The sequence below is a fragment of the Trypanosoma cruzi genome, genomic scaffold (assembly GCF_000209065.1).
Source record: "Trypanosoma cruzi strain CL Brener 1047053517133 genomic scaffold, whole genome shotgun sequence".
Classification (NCBI taxonomy): domain Eukaryota; phylum Euglenozoa; class Kinetoplastea; order Trypanosomatida; family Trypanosomatidae; genus Trypanosoma; species Trypanosoma cruzi.
Genome location: NW_001849562.1, coordinates 217,332 through 232,074, shown reverse-complemented (window position 1 = coordinate 232,074; position 14,743 = coordinate 217,332). Strand labels below are relative to the sequence as shown.

The following is a 14,743-nucleotide window of genomic DNA, read 5'->3' as shown; positions in this document are numbered from 1 at the left end:
CGCGTCAGAAGCCGCCGCAGCGGAGGGACGCCGCACGATGGAAAAAGCCGCTCGGGAGGCACGCGAGGGGTCGCGGAAGCTTAACACGCTGAGTTATCTGGAACGGAAGAAAATTCTGCTGGAGGTGGCCAATGCGTTGGACACCAATCGTGACAAAATATTGGACGCAAATGCCGTGGACCTGCGAGTGGCGGTGGAGAGCAACCTTGCGCCTTCACTGCTGAAGCGTCTGGAACTGACTCATGGCAAAATTGACACGGTTGTGTCTGGCATAAAGGCGATTGCGGAGGACAAGGATCCTCTTGCTCGTGTGCTTAGTGCTCGTATGTTGGATCAGAATCTCGTGCTCTGCAAGGAGACGGCGTCCATCGGTGTTCTTCTTGTCATCTTTGAGTCTCGACCGGACAGCATGCCACAGATTGCAGCGTTGGCTCTCTCGTCTGGCAACGGTTTGCTCCTGAAGGGTGGTCGAGAGGCCGAACACTCCAATGCAGCGATCCACTCCGTGATTGTGGGGGCCGTGACGAAGGCCTCGGAGGGGAAAGTTCCCTCTGGTGTTATCAGCCTTGTCACAAGTCGTGCCGACGTTTACGAACTGCTGAAACTGGAGGGATTTATCGATCTTGTGATTCCACGTGGCTCAAATGAGATGGTGCGAAACATTCAACGGTCAACAAACATTCCGGTCCTCGGACACGCCGATGGCATCTGCCACGTGTATGTCCACCCTGACGCTGATATGAATATGGCCGCTAAAGTCATCATTGACGCCAAGCTGAATTACCCAGCTGCGTGCAATGCCGCGGAAACGGTGCTCTTTCATCGGGCCACAGTGGAGAATGGGAACGCGAAAATTCTTGTGGAGAAGATGAAGGAAGCTGGAATCAAGATATATGGCGGGCCCAAGGCGATTGGAGCGTCCCTTGCGCGTGCTGGGGCAGCGTCCATGCATACTGAATACGGTGACGAGCAAATAACGGTGGAGGTTGTGGAGGATATGGATGCCGCCGTGGATCACATCAATAAATATGGTTCCCACCATACAGAATGTATCCTCACCTCCAATGTTGATACAGCCAGTGACTTTGTAAGGCGTGTGGATTCTGCTTGTGTTTTTCACAACTGCTCGACACGTTTTGCGGATGGCTACCGCTTTGGGCTTGGTGCTGAAGTGGGCATCAGCACCGGCCGGATTCATGCGCGTGGGCCTGTGGGAGTGGAGGGGTTGTTGACACAAAAATGGGTGCTGCGACCGATAGACCCCGAATTGTACGCAACTGTTGCCGAGTTTCAAAGCGGCGAGCGCACCTTCACACATGAAGACATTACGAATGCTATGATATTGCAGGAGGAAAATTAAGAGGTAATGAATCAAATAGTGGAAAAAGGAAGGACAAAATAAAAGAAAAAATAACCCTTGCGTTGGGAGAGGGACAGGGTTTAAAGGGGAAAAGGAAGAGGGGATTGTTTGATGAAGGGGCGTCTGCACACGCTTACACTTCTGGGAAAAGTATCTACTTTGGATGTTTTTTTTTTTTTTTTCGTTTTTGTTTGACCTAATTGGCGAAATGCCTTTTTTTTTTTTTTGTGGGTGGGGATGACGGATATCTCAAATTGCAAATGAGACAAAGAAGGCGAGGTGCTAAGGTGCGTGATCGTCAGAAATGTGGGGTTTACGCAGTGTGTTTGTGTGTGTTTGTATTTTATTTGAGCTGTATTATTTCAGCTTGCGTGGTACAAACAAATGCCTGTGAACGGAAAGAATAGGACGCGAAGGAGACATAGACAGACAGGCAGGGAAAGAGGGAGCATTGGCGTTCCAAGCGCGCCGCAGGATGTTATGTACATTGAGTGCCTCTGTGGACTCTCTCTCTCTTTCTCCCTTTCTTAATCCTTTTTTTTCTTTTGTATGTGAATGAGTGGACTCCCTTTTTGATTAATTTTGCCTGTATGTCTGTTTAATTGCGTACATGGGCATGAGAGTGAGGCGAAAAAAAAAGAGGATATATTTGCTGGCAGTGATGAGCGATGGTATTGCGACTTCTGCTGTCAGTCGATGTTTTTTTTTTTTTTTGCCTTGCTATTAGGGCCACTCTGTGGCTTCTCACTCCTCCTGTTTCTCAGCGCGAACCGTATTTTTTCATTATTATTTTTTTCTTGCTTTTCTTTAGCCACAATTTTAAGGACTGCGCGCGTGTGTTCAGAGAAAAGGAAAAGGAAAAGGAAAAGAAGGGAACAACAAGTTTTTTTTTTCTCCCAATGAGCGTGTCGACAGTGCGGCGGGGCTTTTCATTTGACCCTGCGGCAGCGCTCACTGGCAAAGAGACATATCAGGATGCGGTGCGTATGGAGATTCAGGCCGCGACACTCGAGGCAGCTGGGAAGAACATGGAATGTCTTCAACTGCTGGAGAAGGCACTGCAAGTTCGATGCCAGGAGCGCCCAATGAGCGCCACGATGCCCATGTATATTGACGAGGTCTGCGATGCAGCGGAGCGTCTCATAACAAAGACGAATGCGTACGGCGTAAAGTGCTTTAAGGAAGACGATTACGAGACGGCCTCCGTATTGTTTGACTATGGAATGCAAATGACGGAGGCTGACTCCTTCCCGCTGCGGGAATCCGATGATCGGCGACGATATCTTCGGGGGGTGACGCTAAATAACTACGGTTGTATGGAGCGACGTCGTGGACACTTTTCAGAGGCTCTTTCATTCATGCAGCGTTCGATGAAGTGCACGGGAGAGCAGTCGCCTGTGGCATTTCTCAACATAAGTGCCGTCCAGACGCAGTTGCGACTGTGCGAGGAAGCCGTGGAGAGTGCAATGCGGGCGATGCAGAATCTTGGATCCGCCCCCGAGGAATCCACTCTGCTCGCCGCGGCGCACCACAACCTTGCCGTGGCTCTTGAACCACTTGACGCCACGCGTGCGCTCGAGGAATATCAATCCGCGTTGAGCCTGGCGCAGCAGACGATGGGGCTCACAAACGAGACGACATTGGCGATCGAACAAAACATGATGCGCTTCCTCCAGGCACACAAAATGGTCGAGGCCGAAAGCTGCCGAGTTTCTACTGCAGGGCACATTTTTAGAGGTTCCATCTGCGGTGGAAGGTTGTCAGTGCACCAGGCGCGTCAGAAATCCCCGTTGAGTCAATCCAAGCACCCCGAGTTGGAGCCCAAAGACATCTTTCCCCACCCCTTTGTGCTCAGCGCGGCAGATCCCGTGGTACAACGAAAAGTTAATGCGACACCCATGTACCATCCTCCACGGGTTCAACGGAGGTCCCCGGCGTTGTTGGCATCGACAAAAAGACTCCCCTTAAAAAAGGATGAGCCGGACCACACGTATTCGCAGGTTCGAAAAGATCAAAGTTTTGTTTCCCGATCGACGCCGCCACGACGACAAGAAACCCAGCGAAGGCAGACTCCGCCGAAACCATCCAGACTACCGCCTGTGGCATCCTCTTTTCAGGGACCTGCGCGCAACTCCAATTTCACGGCGCCAGCAGGGGAGAATCGACATGGTCAGGAGGGCGGTCGAGTTACGCCGAGGCAAAGCGCGGTGACACCACCGATGAGAAAGTCATCCACGATTCCACTGCCCGGGATTTCTTCGAACACCAAAGGTTTTGGCAACTCTGCAACCGGCAAGGGCGTGCCAGTTGTAAAAGGCTCTCACAAAGTTTCTGCACCTTTATCCAAAACGCCTGCAAGGCCGACTGCGGCTAACCCGACGACTCCCCAGTTCAACAGACACTCCGAAAATGCAGACAATGTACGCAGCCCGTTGAAAAGACACCCTGCAAATGCAGATAATGTACACAGCCCGTTGAAAAGACACTCCGAAAATGCAGATAATGTACGCAGCCCGTTGAAAAGACACTCCGAAAATGCAGATAATGTACGCAGCCCGTTGAAAAGACACCCTGCAAATGCAGATAATGTACGCAGCCCGTTGAAAAGACACTCCGAAAATGCAGATAATGTACGCAGCCCATTGAAAAAACACTCCGCAAATGCGGATAATGTACGCACTGGATTCTCCAGCAGCAAGATTTCCCCGAAGTACTCAAAGAAGGATTCCATCATAACCAGCCCGGTGGACCGTGCAAAGCCATTGGCCAGCTACGTTCCGTCTGCGGCACAATCGAAAACACCCCGTTCTGTACCAACTCAGGCGAAGTCAGCCGTCCACGCGGATGACCGATCAAGGAATCTGGGTACTGGAGTTGGTCACGCGAAGTCGGCTGCTGAGTCACCCGCAAGAGCATCGGTTGCCTCCCGTGGCTTACCGCGCAGGGCGGAGTTGGACAGGGAGGGCAGGCCAAGCACGTACAGGGCTTCTCTAGAACGTTCCCCCACCGCCGCAGAATCCGTACCTCGGGAGGGAAGAGCATCTCGAGTGCGGTCGCTGGGGAATAATCTTATTTCTTATATGGCGGATCGCCTGGACATGCTATTGGTGGATGAGGAGGAACTGGAGCGAAAACAGGCGAGTGCATCGATTATTCAGCGCGCGTATCGTGTTTACAGGGCTCGTAAGCTTTTGAAGGACATGCGGGAGAATCGCGGAAGCAATAATGTGCTGCGTGAAATTAGAAGGGCGATGGCGACTCGCAAAATTCAGAGATGGTTCCGAAGACGGTTACACGCAAGATGGGGGACTCGCCGGCGTGTCGCAAAGCGGGAAGTTCTTGCCAGTGAACAACATAAGGCGGCTATACGCATCCAGAGTAAGGCTCGAGGCTGGCTTGCACGACGCAAGTTTAGACGAATAAAGAATTATGAAAAGAACTCCGGTCATGCTGCACTTAAGGTACAGTCGTGGTGGCGGCAAATTCTCGCAAAGAGGAGGTTGGCGACGCTGAAGAGACGGTACGCAAGCGCAAAAGCCATTGCCGTTGAAAAGGAACGCCGTGAGCTCGCTGTCACAGTAATACAGAGTCACTGGAGGAGACGAAGGGCAGAGCAGGAAACAAGAGTGGAGAGAATGAAGGCCAGAGAGCTTCGACGTAGAATTAATGAGGCTCGCCGGCGAAACGCAGCTGAGAAAATCAAAACTTGGTGGCGCCTGCTTGTTGCCCGCGCGGAGCTTCAGCGTCTGAGGGAGGCACAAGCGGCCCGCGAGGCGCGTCTTCGAGAGCACCAACGGAAGATTGACGCGGCGACAAAGCTCCAGGCATTTGGACGGATGCTCATCATAAAGAGGGAGGCGGAGCCACTGCTGACAACGGCCCGCTTGAATGCGGCCCGCGCCATTTGTACAAGAGGTGCGGAATCTCAGGCGGCGTCGAAGATTCAACGCGCCTTCCGGGGCTACCACGCCAAGCGGCAGCTCAAGAAACTTCGCAGAGAACGCCGAAGAAGGCTTGAAGAGGCGCGGTGGGGTGCCCTTGTGACGGTTGTACAGCGGGTTGGTCGCGGCTTTCACATCCGACAGAAACTTGGCCGCACTCTGCGAGAGATGAAGTTGGCGGCGATTGAGTTCTGTCAGAGAGAGCGGGCACTTGAACTGGCGGATCGCGCGCGGGAGTCGACTTTTTCTGAGCCTGAACCAGCGATGATTTTTACGGTTCGGGAAGAGTGCAACGCTCCAGCGCTTTGTCAGCCCCTTGCCAATGTTTTGGAAGGGACGGAGACGCTTCTTCCCGTCTCCGATTCGCTTTCTAAAGATGTAAATAACATGGAAGAAATCCCAAAGGAATTGGGCGCTGCAGTGCCTGATACAAAGAAAATTATTAGAATGGAGGAGACTCCAAGGGAAGAACACAGTACAGATCTAACTGAGGCAGTGCAGACACACCGACAGAAATGGGAGATATGTCAAGACGGAGGAGTGCAGAATGAATGCCCGGAGATGACAGCTGATGAAGGAAAACCTTTTGGTCCGCAGAAAGCGGACGTTCTGCTGATGAAAGTTGAGGGAGGAAATGAGACGCGGTCAAAGGTTTCGAATGTGTTACAGTATCAATCTGGAGAAGAAGGAGTCTTTCCGACCGTCCCCTCAGCTGTCTCTGAGGAAATGAAACACGAAGAAAAGGCAGAAGAGGAGCCATTGCAAGAACAGGGGAAGACGGAGCACTCAGAAACTGAATTTATTCGCGAGGAGGGGGAGCGGCTAAAGAGACTTTCGGCTGCCATCTGCTCATGGGAGGAAGAAAAGCTACGGGAATTGGCAAAGGCAGAAGAGGAGCCATTGCAGGAACAGGGGAAGACGGAGCACTCAGAAACTGAATTCATTCGCGAGGAGGGGGAGCGGCTAAAGAGACTTTCGGCTGCAATCTGCTCATGGGAGGAAGAAAAGCTACGGGAATTGGCAAAGGCAGAAGAGGAGCCATTGCAAGAACAGGGGAAGACGGAGCACTCAGAAACTGAATTCATTCGCGAGGAGGGGGAGCGGCTAAAGAGACTTTCGGCTGCCATCTGCTCATGGGAGGAAGAAAAGCTACGGGAATTGGCAAAGGCAGAAGAGGAGCCATTGCAGGAACAGGGGAAGACGGAGCACTCAGAAACTGAATTCATTCGCGAGGAGGGGGAGCGGTTAAAGAGACTTTCGGCTGCAATCTGCTCATGGGAGGAAGAAAAGCTACGGGAATTGGCAGCACTTGAGCAGAGGCTGGCGGAACGGGAGTTGCGCATAGGCACTCAAAAGCTCGGGGACTCCGACGCCGCCGTGGACGTATCCGGGACAGGGTCATGCGTAACACCAGATGCTGCAGTGTGTCGTACGTCTACACCGGAATCATCATCCACACCTGTGCATATGCCCTTGTCCACGTTGGCGCCGACATCTTCACGGGAGGAGGGAGCTCGGAAGTTGGGCAGCTTAGAGGAGGCGTTGGCCATTGAACGAGAGAAAAGACGGTGCGCTATGGCGAATGAGAAACGTCTTCGCGAGGCACGTGATGCAATTTGCATAAAGGCGAATGAATACCGTCTTCGGAAAATTGCCGCGGCTGAGAGCCCCGAAGAATTGAAGTCACTCGTCCCTCACCCACCTCTTACTCGCCGCCGGAAGGATTTGAGGACACCCACACCGACTTACCCCGTCCCTTCATTAACGGATCTGCAAATACGGCGGGAGCAGCAAGCGTGGAATGCGGAGAGGAAGAAGGAAATGGCTGCCTTGAACATCACTCGTGTGGCGCGCGGCTATCTTTGTCGTCAGTACTTTAGGGCGTTGAAGGCAATAATGATGGAATACGTGGAGTACAGGTTGGATATAGATAGAGAGGAACCTCCCGTGCTGGATCACGAATTGCTGGACCGTTTTACCAGGAGGTACCGAGGAGAGGTGGAGCAGGCGCGTCTTGAGCGGTGCATTACCACCACACAGGCATTTACGCGTGCTGCGGGAAGTGTGATTATGATTGCCAACCGCATGGGTGTTCTGAAAAACCCGCAAGCTATTTCTTCAACGGCCCATTATCTTGATAATCATTCCATGACGTCATTGAAGGGCTTCTTGCGTATTGTTTTGGCGAAGAAAGAGATTGCAGCTCGTAAGCAGGCTGTACATGGTGCTTTGCATCAATTGAGGCAAGTCGAGGCCACTGCCACGCTGAATGATTTTGCATGTGTGGTACAAGCCAAAACTGATCGTATGGCACGTGGTCGGGCAGTTCGTGATTATTTACAAGAAATGGAGGATAGGGATGCCGTTCAGATGAGGGCCGTCGACAAAATTGTAAGCTTTTTGCTTTCATTGGCGGCAACAAAGGAGCTTTCTCTCCGTAAAAAAGCATTTAGGGAACGCGTTCAAACTGAGGAGGCCGCCAGAAAGGTGCTTTCGTTTATGCAGATATGTCACGCCAAAAAACAATTATGGAGGCTACGGTTGATGGCAGGGGAAAAACGCACGATGGACACCAATGCCGAGGAATTCCTGGAGCATGCGGCGATGCAGGTGCAGCGTGCGTACCGCTCTTACAGGGCACGCCGACTGGCGGAGGAGCAGCGTAATGCGAAAGAGAAGTACTGGAATACCATACAAGCACAGGAAGAGGAGATTACGGCGGCCATGACTGCCATTGCTGCAGATGCGGCTGATCCGACGGAGCTGTGGGCTAGCCTTGGCTGCCCCGTCTCTGGGGAAGTGGCGTCGGAACCGGACTCGGATGTGGAGGAGTTGGTGCGGTGTGTGGTTCTGGTTCAACAGTGGGCACGAGGCTGGATTGCGCGGCGGCGTGTAAATGAACTTTGTCAACGACATGAACGGATATTCTCAAACTGTGGGAAGCAGGAGGAGGATGAAACTTCTGGCAATGAAAGTGATCATGAAGCGTAGTTGTAAAATAAATTTCCTATTCTCATCTCTTTCTTTTTAAAAAATTTTCTAAATTTTTTGAGTTGCCTTGCATTGTTTTTATTTTTGCTTTTGTTTCTGTTTCTTTGCTCCATGTATGCGGTGTGTGTGATTGAGAATGAATATGCATTGAGGGCGAGGAGGAGGGGTGAGAGGTCATGTAGAGTGTATTTAACCCCGCATTCCCTTTCCTCACCTCATCCTCGTATCATTGACCATCGAGGAGTTCTCCTGCGGGGGGGGGGATCTTCTTGTAAAACGTCACTTTGTACCCAATTGATCCACACATTCAAAGAGGGTGAAAATTTAAAATGTGAATTTTTTTTTTTTTAATCGCCTCAATTGGGGCTCACTCAACGGCGGCTGCTTCTTTTTTTTTTTTTTCCTCCTTTTTTTATTTTAATGGGTTTGGGGGGCACCATTTAATCCCCCACCCCACTCTCTTCTTCACTACCGTGGACGGCGGCTTGGGCTTTGGCCTCACACACAGTCTTCTGGCGTTTTAGTAAGAAAAAAAAAAAAAAGGCGGCAGGAATGCTTTTTGAGCCCTCAGGTGTGCTCCGCTCGGACTACGGGGCTTACTGCCATGCCCTTGGCTTCACAGAGCGGGAGGAAGTGTACCGCTCCATTTTTACCAGCGAGGAGCGAAGGCAAGAGAAGGAAGTCAAATACCTCGAGACGCACTCTCCTTCTGATGCTGACACCAATGCGGATGCGGCGGCTTTTTTGTCATTCTCGCAGAAACAATCCACAATTGCCGCTGCCACTGCCGCTGTTACCCCCAACACAGTGAATACCACTGCTGCTAATAATACACCTGCTTCTGCTGGTCGTAAAGGACGTAAAGCTTCGAATGTGAGTGCGAAAAGCAAGAAAAAGGGTGCGGCGACGGAGGATCCTGCAAAGGCCTTGGAAAACGCAGCTCCACTGACGCTTACGTTTATCGTGATGCGTCAACTCAAGTTCTGTCTCAACAGGCGTGACATGAAACCTTTAGCGCTTGCGATACCACATTGCGTCTCGCTTGTCTCGGTTGAGTTTGTTGGCTGCGGTTTGTCGGAGGAGAGCTATTTTTTGCTCGTGGAGGCGCTTTACAAGAGTCGCCGTGTGGCCTCTGTGACGATTGACTTCAACAGCTCCTCCAATCCGGGATTCTATGTGGATCCAGTCCTCTCTCCTGGGGCAACCTTCCAAACGGCAAACCAGACGACAGTCGTGTCGTTTACTGAAGTGACGCCAGAATTGGCGTTGAGCCAACCGACCACTGATTCCTTGCCGGGGAGTCCGCGGCGCTCTGTCGTGCTGCGCAGTGGGGGCCCCACGCTTCCCGGAGAGAATTTACTGTCATTGAAGGAACAGTCCGGCTTAGAAGGACCCACCTTTGCTCCCTCAGAGTACAGAGGCTTGCGAGGCGTGCTGCTATCGCTCGAACAACAATCTCGCGAGGAGAAGGGGCGGAAGGGAAAAGTTGACTCAAAGAAGCAGACGCAGCTACAACAGCAGCTGGATAGCCTTGCGCAGATTGACAGGGAGAACCCCGTCACTGTGCCGCGTGGGTGGGCCTCGATGCTGCTGACGGGTGTAAAGCATCTGAGCCTGCGGGGGAACGGTATAACAAGCGAGGATGTTGCATTAATGGCATCGCTGCTGCTTCGTCATCCGCGTAGTGAACTGGTTAGCCTTAATCTGTGGGGCAATCGCATTGACGATGAAGGCGCTGTGGCTCTCGCAAAACTACTGAAGGAAAACCGTACATTACAGGTGCTAGACTTGGGCCATAACGATATTGCGGACGTGGGAGTTCTCACCTTGGTGGATTGTTTTTGCATGCAGGAAATGCCGCTTGAATGGCTGCCGGGTTATCGCAAGCGACAACTTTTGCGTCGCGATGCGACCGCGCGAGAGCGGCAGCTGGCGTCAACGCCGCCCCCAACGTATCCCAGTTATCAGGAACTTTACACGGCGTGGCATCAAGCCAAGTACCCTGCTCTTGCTGAGGAAAAGAAGGAATCCAAAAAGGGAACACAAACGAAAACCAAAAAGGCAGAGCCTGTTTTGGTGCGTCCAACGTCGCCTTTTGACCGTGATTGCTTTCGCATGGAGAACGCTGTGCGTGTGCCTGGCAATACCGTCTTGCGTTGTGTTAATCTGGGAAACAACCCGCGGGTGACACTGGACGGCGCGCGCGAGGCACTGCGTGTTTTGTCTCTACATGAGCCTTCAGACGATAAAGAGATGTCAGCGCTGCAGAACTGTGTGGTGCAACCACCGGAGCTTTACTGCGCCTCCATCAAGTTACACACTTTTGTGATTTTGCACGACGGTGATCCCGGCCTGCGGGCGGTGCAGAAGGAACTGAGCGATATGCTTTACAAGCGTCTGCTTCTTTTACCGCAGGCTCCTGCGGAGACCGAAGTGCCAGGCGATGACCCTAAAAGGAAGTCCCCTCGCGCTAAGAAGTGAGCAACATGTGTGTTCCAATGGTGCCATTGTCCAATGTACATAGACTCTGGATTGGGATGGATGTGTGCATGAGGGGGGAGGAGAAGAAAAAAAAACAACAACAAAATTTTTATGACGGCGGTTCTTTAGGGAATTATTTATTTATTTTTATTATTATGTTGAACTCTTTTTTTTTTTTTTGCTTTTATAAGTTTTGTTCCTGCGGTGGCGTTTTTTTGAATAGCAAAGGGATAATGTCGTGGCGGGCACGTTTCACGCCAAGTGTGGCGTCACTTACCGTATGGCTGAATCCGAAGGACCCGAACTGCTTTGGCGTGCGTAACTGGTGGCGCAACAACCTCCCAGAGCTGCAGTTGCTTAACCCGTCCTGCACTTTTACCATCCAGGAGCTGTCATTTGGCGAGCCGCACATGTACATCAACTACACCCCTACGGACCAGCGAATGATCCGTCTGGCAGGCGCCACAGAGGAGGAGTGTGAGGATATTATGGAGGCATGCATTACTTACGGCATGAACCATGCCGTTATTGAACGCCCGCGCACTGATGATGGCGGTGACTTGGTGAACCAGCCCGCCATCATTTCATTTGGCTACACGGAGAGTTTCATGTCCAAGCTAGAAGTATCTCCTCCAGCAGAAATAGGTCAGCGGACACCGGAGGGTGTGGACGACCCCGGCCAGAAACCCCGCATGTACCCTCGGAATGTCGGCTGCAAGCTCATGCCGTGAGGATAAAATTAACTCCGAGGAGAGAGGGGATGGGCGGAGTGAGGGAACAGGACAGTATGAGTAGTAATATTACCGGCAGTGTGGTTCAACGGTGGTTGACTGCGAGGGGGAAAGAAAAAAAGAAAAAACAGGTGCTTTTTTTTTGTGTGGTTGGGGGAGATTAGTTTTGCAAGGGGATATGATTAGCGTTAGCACTGCACACCTGTGCATTTAAAACAGAAATACATCATGAAACAACAACCGCGAAACCAAAAGAGTATCAGCGAGTCGCACTTTTTCGGGCCGACTGGATGAATTGGACGTAACGTTTTTGCCGTTCTGTTTCTGCGTGTGTGTGTTTTGATTTTTTTACACTCTTTTTCACTTCTCTCTCTTTTTTTTTTTTTTCTTTCTATCGCACATGTGCACTTTTTTGTGCGCGGACGAGAACATGCGTTTTCTTCTCTTTTTTCTCTGCGTGCGCAGGATTCACCACTTACTCTTACCAACCTCCTCTTCCCAAAACAACAACAACAACAAAACGTGGATGCCTTTTTTTTTTTTTTTTTTTGTATTGGGCGTGCTGTCGAGGTCACTGCGCGTGTTTTTACTGGGCAAGGTGTGGGCCGCTCTCCGTGGCTCGTAGGAAGGGAAATAATACCACAGCCTCACATACAGACAGGGCGAGGAAGAGAGGGGAGGCGGAGGGACGGGAAGGATGGGCGGTCCCTTTGAAAAAATGGCGAGGGACGTCGCCGTGCGGATGCGGTCCAAAGTCCACAAGCAGAGTTTCAGCAATGCTGTCATGCGGGCGCAGGAGCGTAAGTTGACTCCTGCGGGACGTCTGGCCGTGGAGCGGGTGGCGGAGCTCGTGGCGCTGCAACAACGGCACCAACAAACATTTGACCCCGCGCTACGAACGGAGGCGATGCAAATTTTGCGCACCCTTCCACTCCTTTCCACCGACGAGGACCCTCTATTTGTGCAGACGCAACGTGCACTTCGCGTTGCCGCCTACTTTGACGCCGCGAGTCTTCCCGCCACCTACGCGCTCATTAACCAGCACACCAAGAACGCCTTTCTTTTGGACGCGGTGGCCATGTCGTCATTCTTTTTCACTTTGTCAAGCTTGAGGCACCCGCAGACGGCGGACATCATCGCGATTTTGCTGCCGCGGTTGAAAGAGGTGGCACCGGAGATAATTCCACGAGAGGCCAGTTATATTCTCCGGGTTATGCACCGCGCCGGTGTGGGGGACGAAAAACTCACACGAATTCTTACCGACACTGTTGTCAAGACGGTGGCTGACACTCCACTTGCGGATGTGCGTCAATGTGCCCTGATGCTGGCTGAGACTTATCCTGAAGAAGCCAAACTTGTTCTTATCGCGGCTGAAAAACGGCTCTGCAACGAGATTGAGCTCACTGAGGACGCAGATGAGGTCAAGGGAATAATCCTAGATGTGTGCCGAGTGGTGTCTTTGACATGCAGCGGCCCACGTGAGCTTTTTAACAGTATCGCTCGACGCTCAATGGATTTGGCACCGCAGCTTAAACCACTTGAGATGGCGTATATCTTGAAGACATTTCATATGGGCTCGTACCGTCATTTGCGACTAATGCGAGTATTGTCCTCGTCACAGGCTTCACATCTAACAGAGTCAACTGGATCATTGAGGGACCTCACACCAGTTGCTGTATCCATGACCGTGCAGGCACTGGCACACTTCTATGTTGTGGGTTGCGAGGAGGTTGTAGTGACGCTAGTGAACGCGGTGATAAATTCGTTGGAGGGACTTAATTTTGCCCTTACGATGGTCTCTTGTGTCCGACTTCAGTGTGTTTCACCGGGTGTTAAAAAAGCCACAGACCTGCTGTGCGGTGCACCGCTACAAAGATACACTCAGCATCCTCACAGTATACAAGTAACAAGTCGTCTCATTTATGCTCTTTCACAGGCTGGTCGATGTGTTACTGCGGAAGAAACTTCAAACCTTCAACTCTTGTTGCGGGCCGCGTTGCGGTTCCGTTTCCCTTTTCCAGATGACACTCGGAGCTTTTTTTTGGATGCGGTGGCCACTTTGACTGCAGATAGTCGCTGTGTCGATGACAATTTGAGGAAGCTTCTTTCAAAGACTCGGGAGCGGTTGTTGCGAGTTCACAGAGATGGCTCTGCACTTTCTTAATTTAGCGGAGAAAAAAAGTTGCGTGTGTGATGTGCTTCTGTGTGTGAGTGTGTGTGGAGGGTGTGAGGGTTAGGGAAGAACAACGCACGGACCAAATCGCACGGGGGAAGGGGGAAACGCAGATAGATACTAAAAAAGTAAGTGTCTTTCTCCATCTCCATCTCTCTCTCGGTGTGTGGGGGGCGAGTGACAACTTGCCACTTTTCTTTTTCTTGGCTTTGCGTTGGTTTATTACTTAACTTTTTTTTTTTTTTTTTTTTACCCTTCTTTCAGGAATTCTCGTTATCAATCATGTTCGCCGACAGCGCTTTGATGAGTCCTGACTTTGACGAGGAGGCGTACCTGCGCTACGCCCTTCATGACCCCAACTGTCAGGCAGAGCAGGCCCGTCTCGCATCGTGCGTCAAGGCCGTACGGGAGGAAGTTCACAAAATACTCTCGGAGAACGCGGAAGACATGCTGCAGCAGGTCACGGCGGCCTGCCGGGCACAGCGAGACGTTGCTGCGGTGCGTCAGGCTACATTTTCCCTCATGGGCTCCACTAACAGACTCCGGCACACGATTCAGGAGCCCTATCGTGTCATCAGTGCGAACATCACGAAGTTGGGGAACATGAACGCCGCCATAAATATCCTGCGGAGTATTCTGAAGTTTATTGGTCTTACCACGCGTCTGAAGAGTCAACCTTCCCAAGACCTTGCCCGGGCCTCGCGCACACTGCGGGAGGTGGAGGAACTGCTTCAAACCAGCAACATTAAAGGGATAGAGGTGGTGGATAACCGCATTGACACTGTAGAGCGAGCCGCGGTCACAATTCGTACAAAGGCTCAGGAAATGCTGCGACACGGGGATGCTCAAGATGCATCTGGTGTGGCCATTTCTTTGCAATGCCTCTTTACTCTGGGTCTTCTTCCTCGGGTGCTCGGTAGCCTCATGACAGAACAGAAGCGTGAGGTGATACGCTCGCTCATGAGGGACTTGGACCCGCAAACGATTGTTGATGAGGTGAATCATGGAGGGAGCAGCGCCACAAACGACATGAATCTTCGAATGCGTGAAGTTCTCTTTTCACGTA

General features: G+C 51.7%; 6 protein-coding genes across 6 annotated transcripts, besides 8 other annotated features; all 6 read left to right on the top strand.

The window, feature by feature from the left end:
- Tc00.1047053509067.70 (pyrroline-5-carboxylate synthetase-like protein, putative) lies at positions 1 to 1,360 on the top strand (the record flags this gene model as incomplete). The annotated part of the gene is made up of 1 exon (XM_802976.1): positions 1 to 1,360. A coding segment is annotated over one exon (1,360 nt), but the record flags the coding sequence as incomplete, so codon positions are not given.
- Positions 1 to 3,955: a sequence feature (heterozygous, Esmeraldo-like haplotype).
- Tc00.1047053509067.60 (hypothetical protein, conserved) lies at positions 2,260 to 8,292 on the top strand (the record flags this gene model as incomplete). Its single annotated transcript, XM_802975.1, has 1 exon — positions 2,260 to 8,292. The coding sequence occupies one exon, from the start codon at positions 2,260 to 2,262 to the stop codon at positions 8,290 to 8,292; it is 6,033 nt and encodes a 2,010-aa protein (XP_808068.1).
- Positions 3,956 to 4,001: a sequence feature (areas merged during assembly that could not be assigned to a particular haplotype. This can correspond to areas where the two haplotypes were merged or to regions with more than two copies in the genome that were merged during assembly.).
- Positions 4,002 to 14,743: a sequence feature (heterozygous, Esmeraldo-like haplotype).
- Positions 8,365 to 8,396: a microsatellite.
- Positions 8,678 to 8,711: a sequence feature (A-rich).
- Positions 8,845 to 10,773, top strand: Tc00.1047053509067.50 (hypothetical protein, conserved; the record flags this gene model as incomplete). Its single annotated transcript, XM_802974.1, has 1 exon — positions 8,845 to 10,773. The coding sequence occupies one exon, from the start codon at positions 8,845 to 8,847 to the stop codon at positions 10,771 to 10,773; it is 1,929 nt and encodes a 642-aa protein (XP_808067.1).
- Positions 10,905 to 10,930: a sequence feature (AT_rich).
- Positions 11,007 to 11,504, top strand: Tc00.1047053509067.40 (hypothetical protein, conserved; the record flags this gene model as incomplete). The annotated part of the gene is made up of 1 exon (XM_802973.1): positions 11,007 to 11,504. The coding sequence occupies one exon, from the start codon at positions 11,007 to 11,009 to the stop codon at positions 11,502 to 11,504; it is 498 nt and encodes a 165-aa protein (XP_808066.1).
- Positions 11,842 to 11,897: a sequence feature (A-rich).
- Tc00.1047053509067.30 (hypothetical protein, conserved) lies at positions 12,202 to 13,668 on the top strand (the record flags this gene model as incomplete). The annotated part of the gene is made up of 1 exon (XM_802972.1): positions 12,202 to 13,668. One exon carries the CDS (start codon positions 12,202 to 12,204, stop codon positions 13,666 to 13,668), a length of 1,467 nt encoding a protein of 488 aa, XP_808065.1.
- Positions 13,909 to 13,928: a microsatellite.
- Positions 13,960 to 14,743, top strand: Tc00.1047053509067.14 (hypothetical protein, conserved; the record flags this gene model as incomplete). The annotated part of the gene is made up of 1 exon (XM_802977.1): positions 13,960 to 14,743. A coding segment is annotated over one exon (784 nt), but the record flags the coding sequence as incomplete, so codon positions are not given.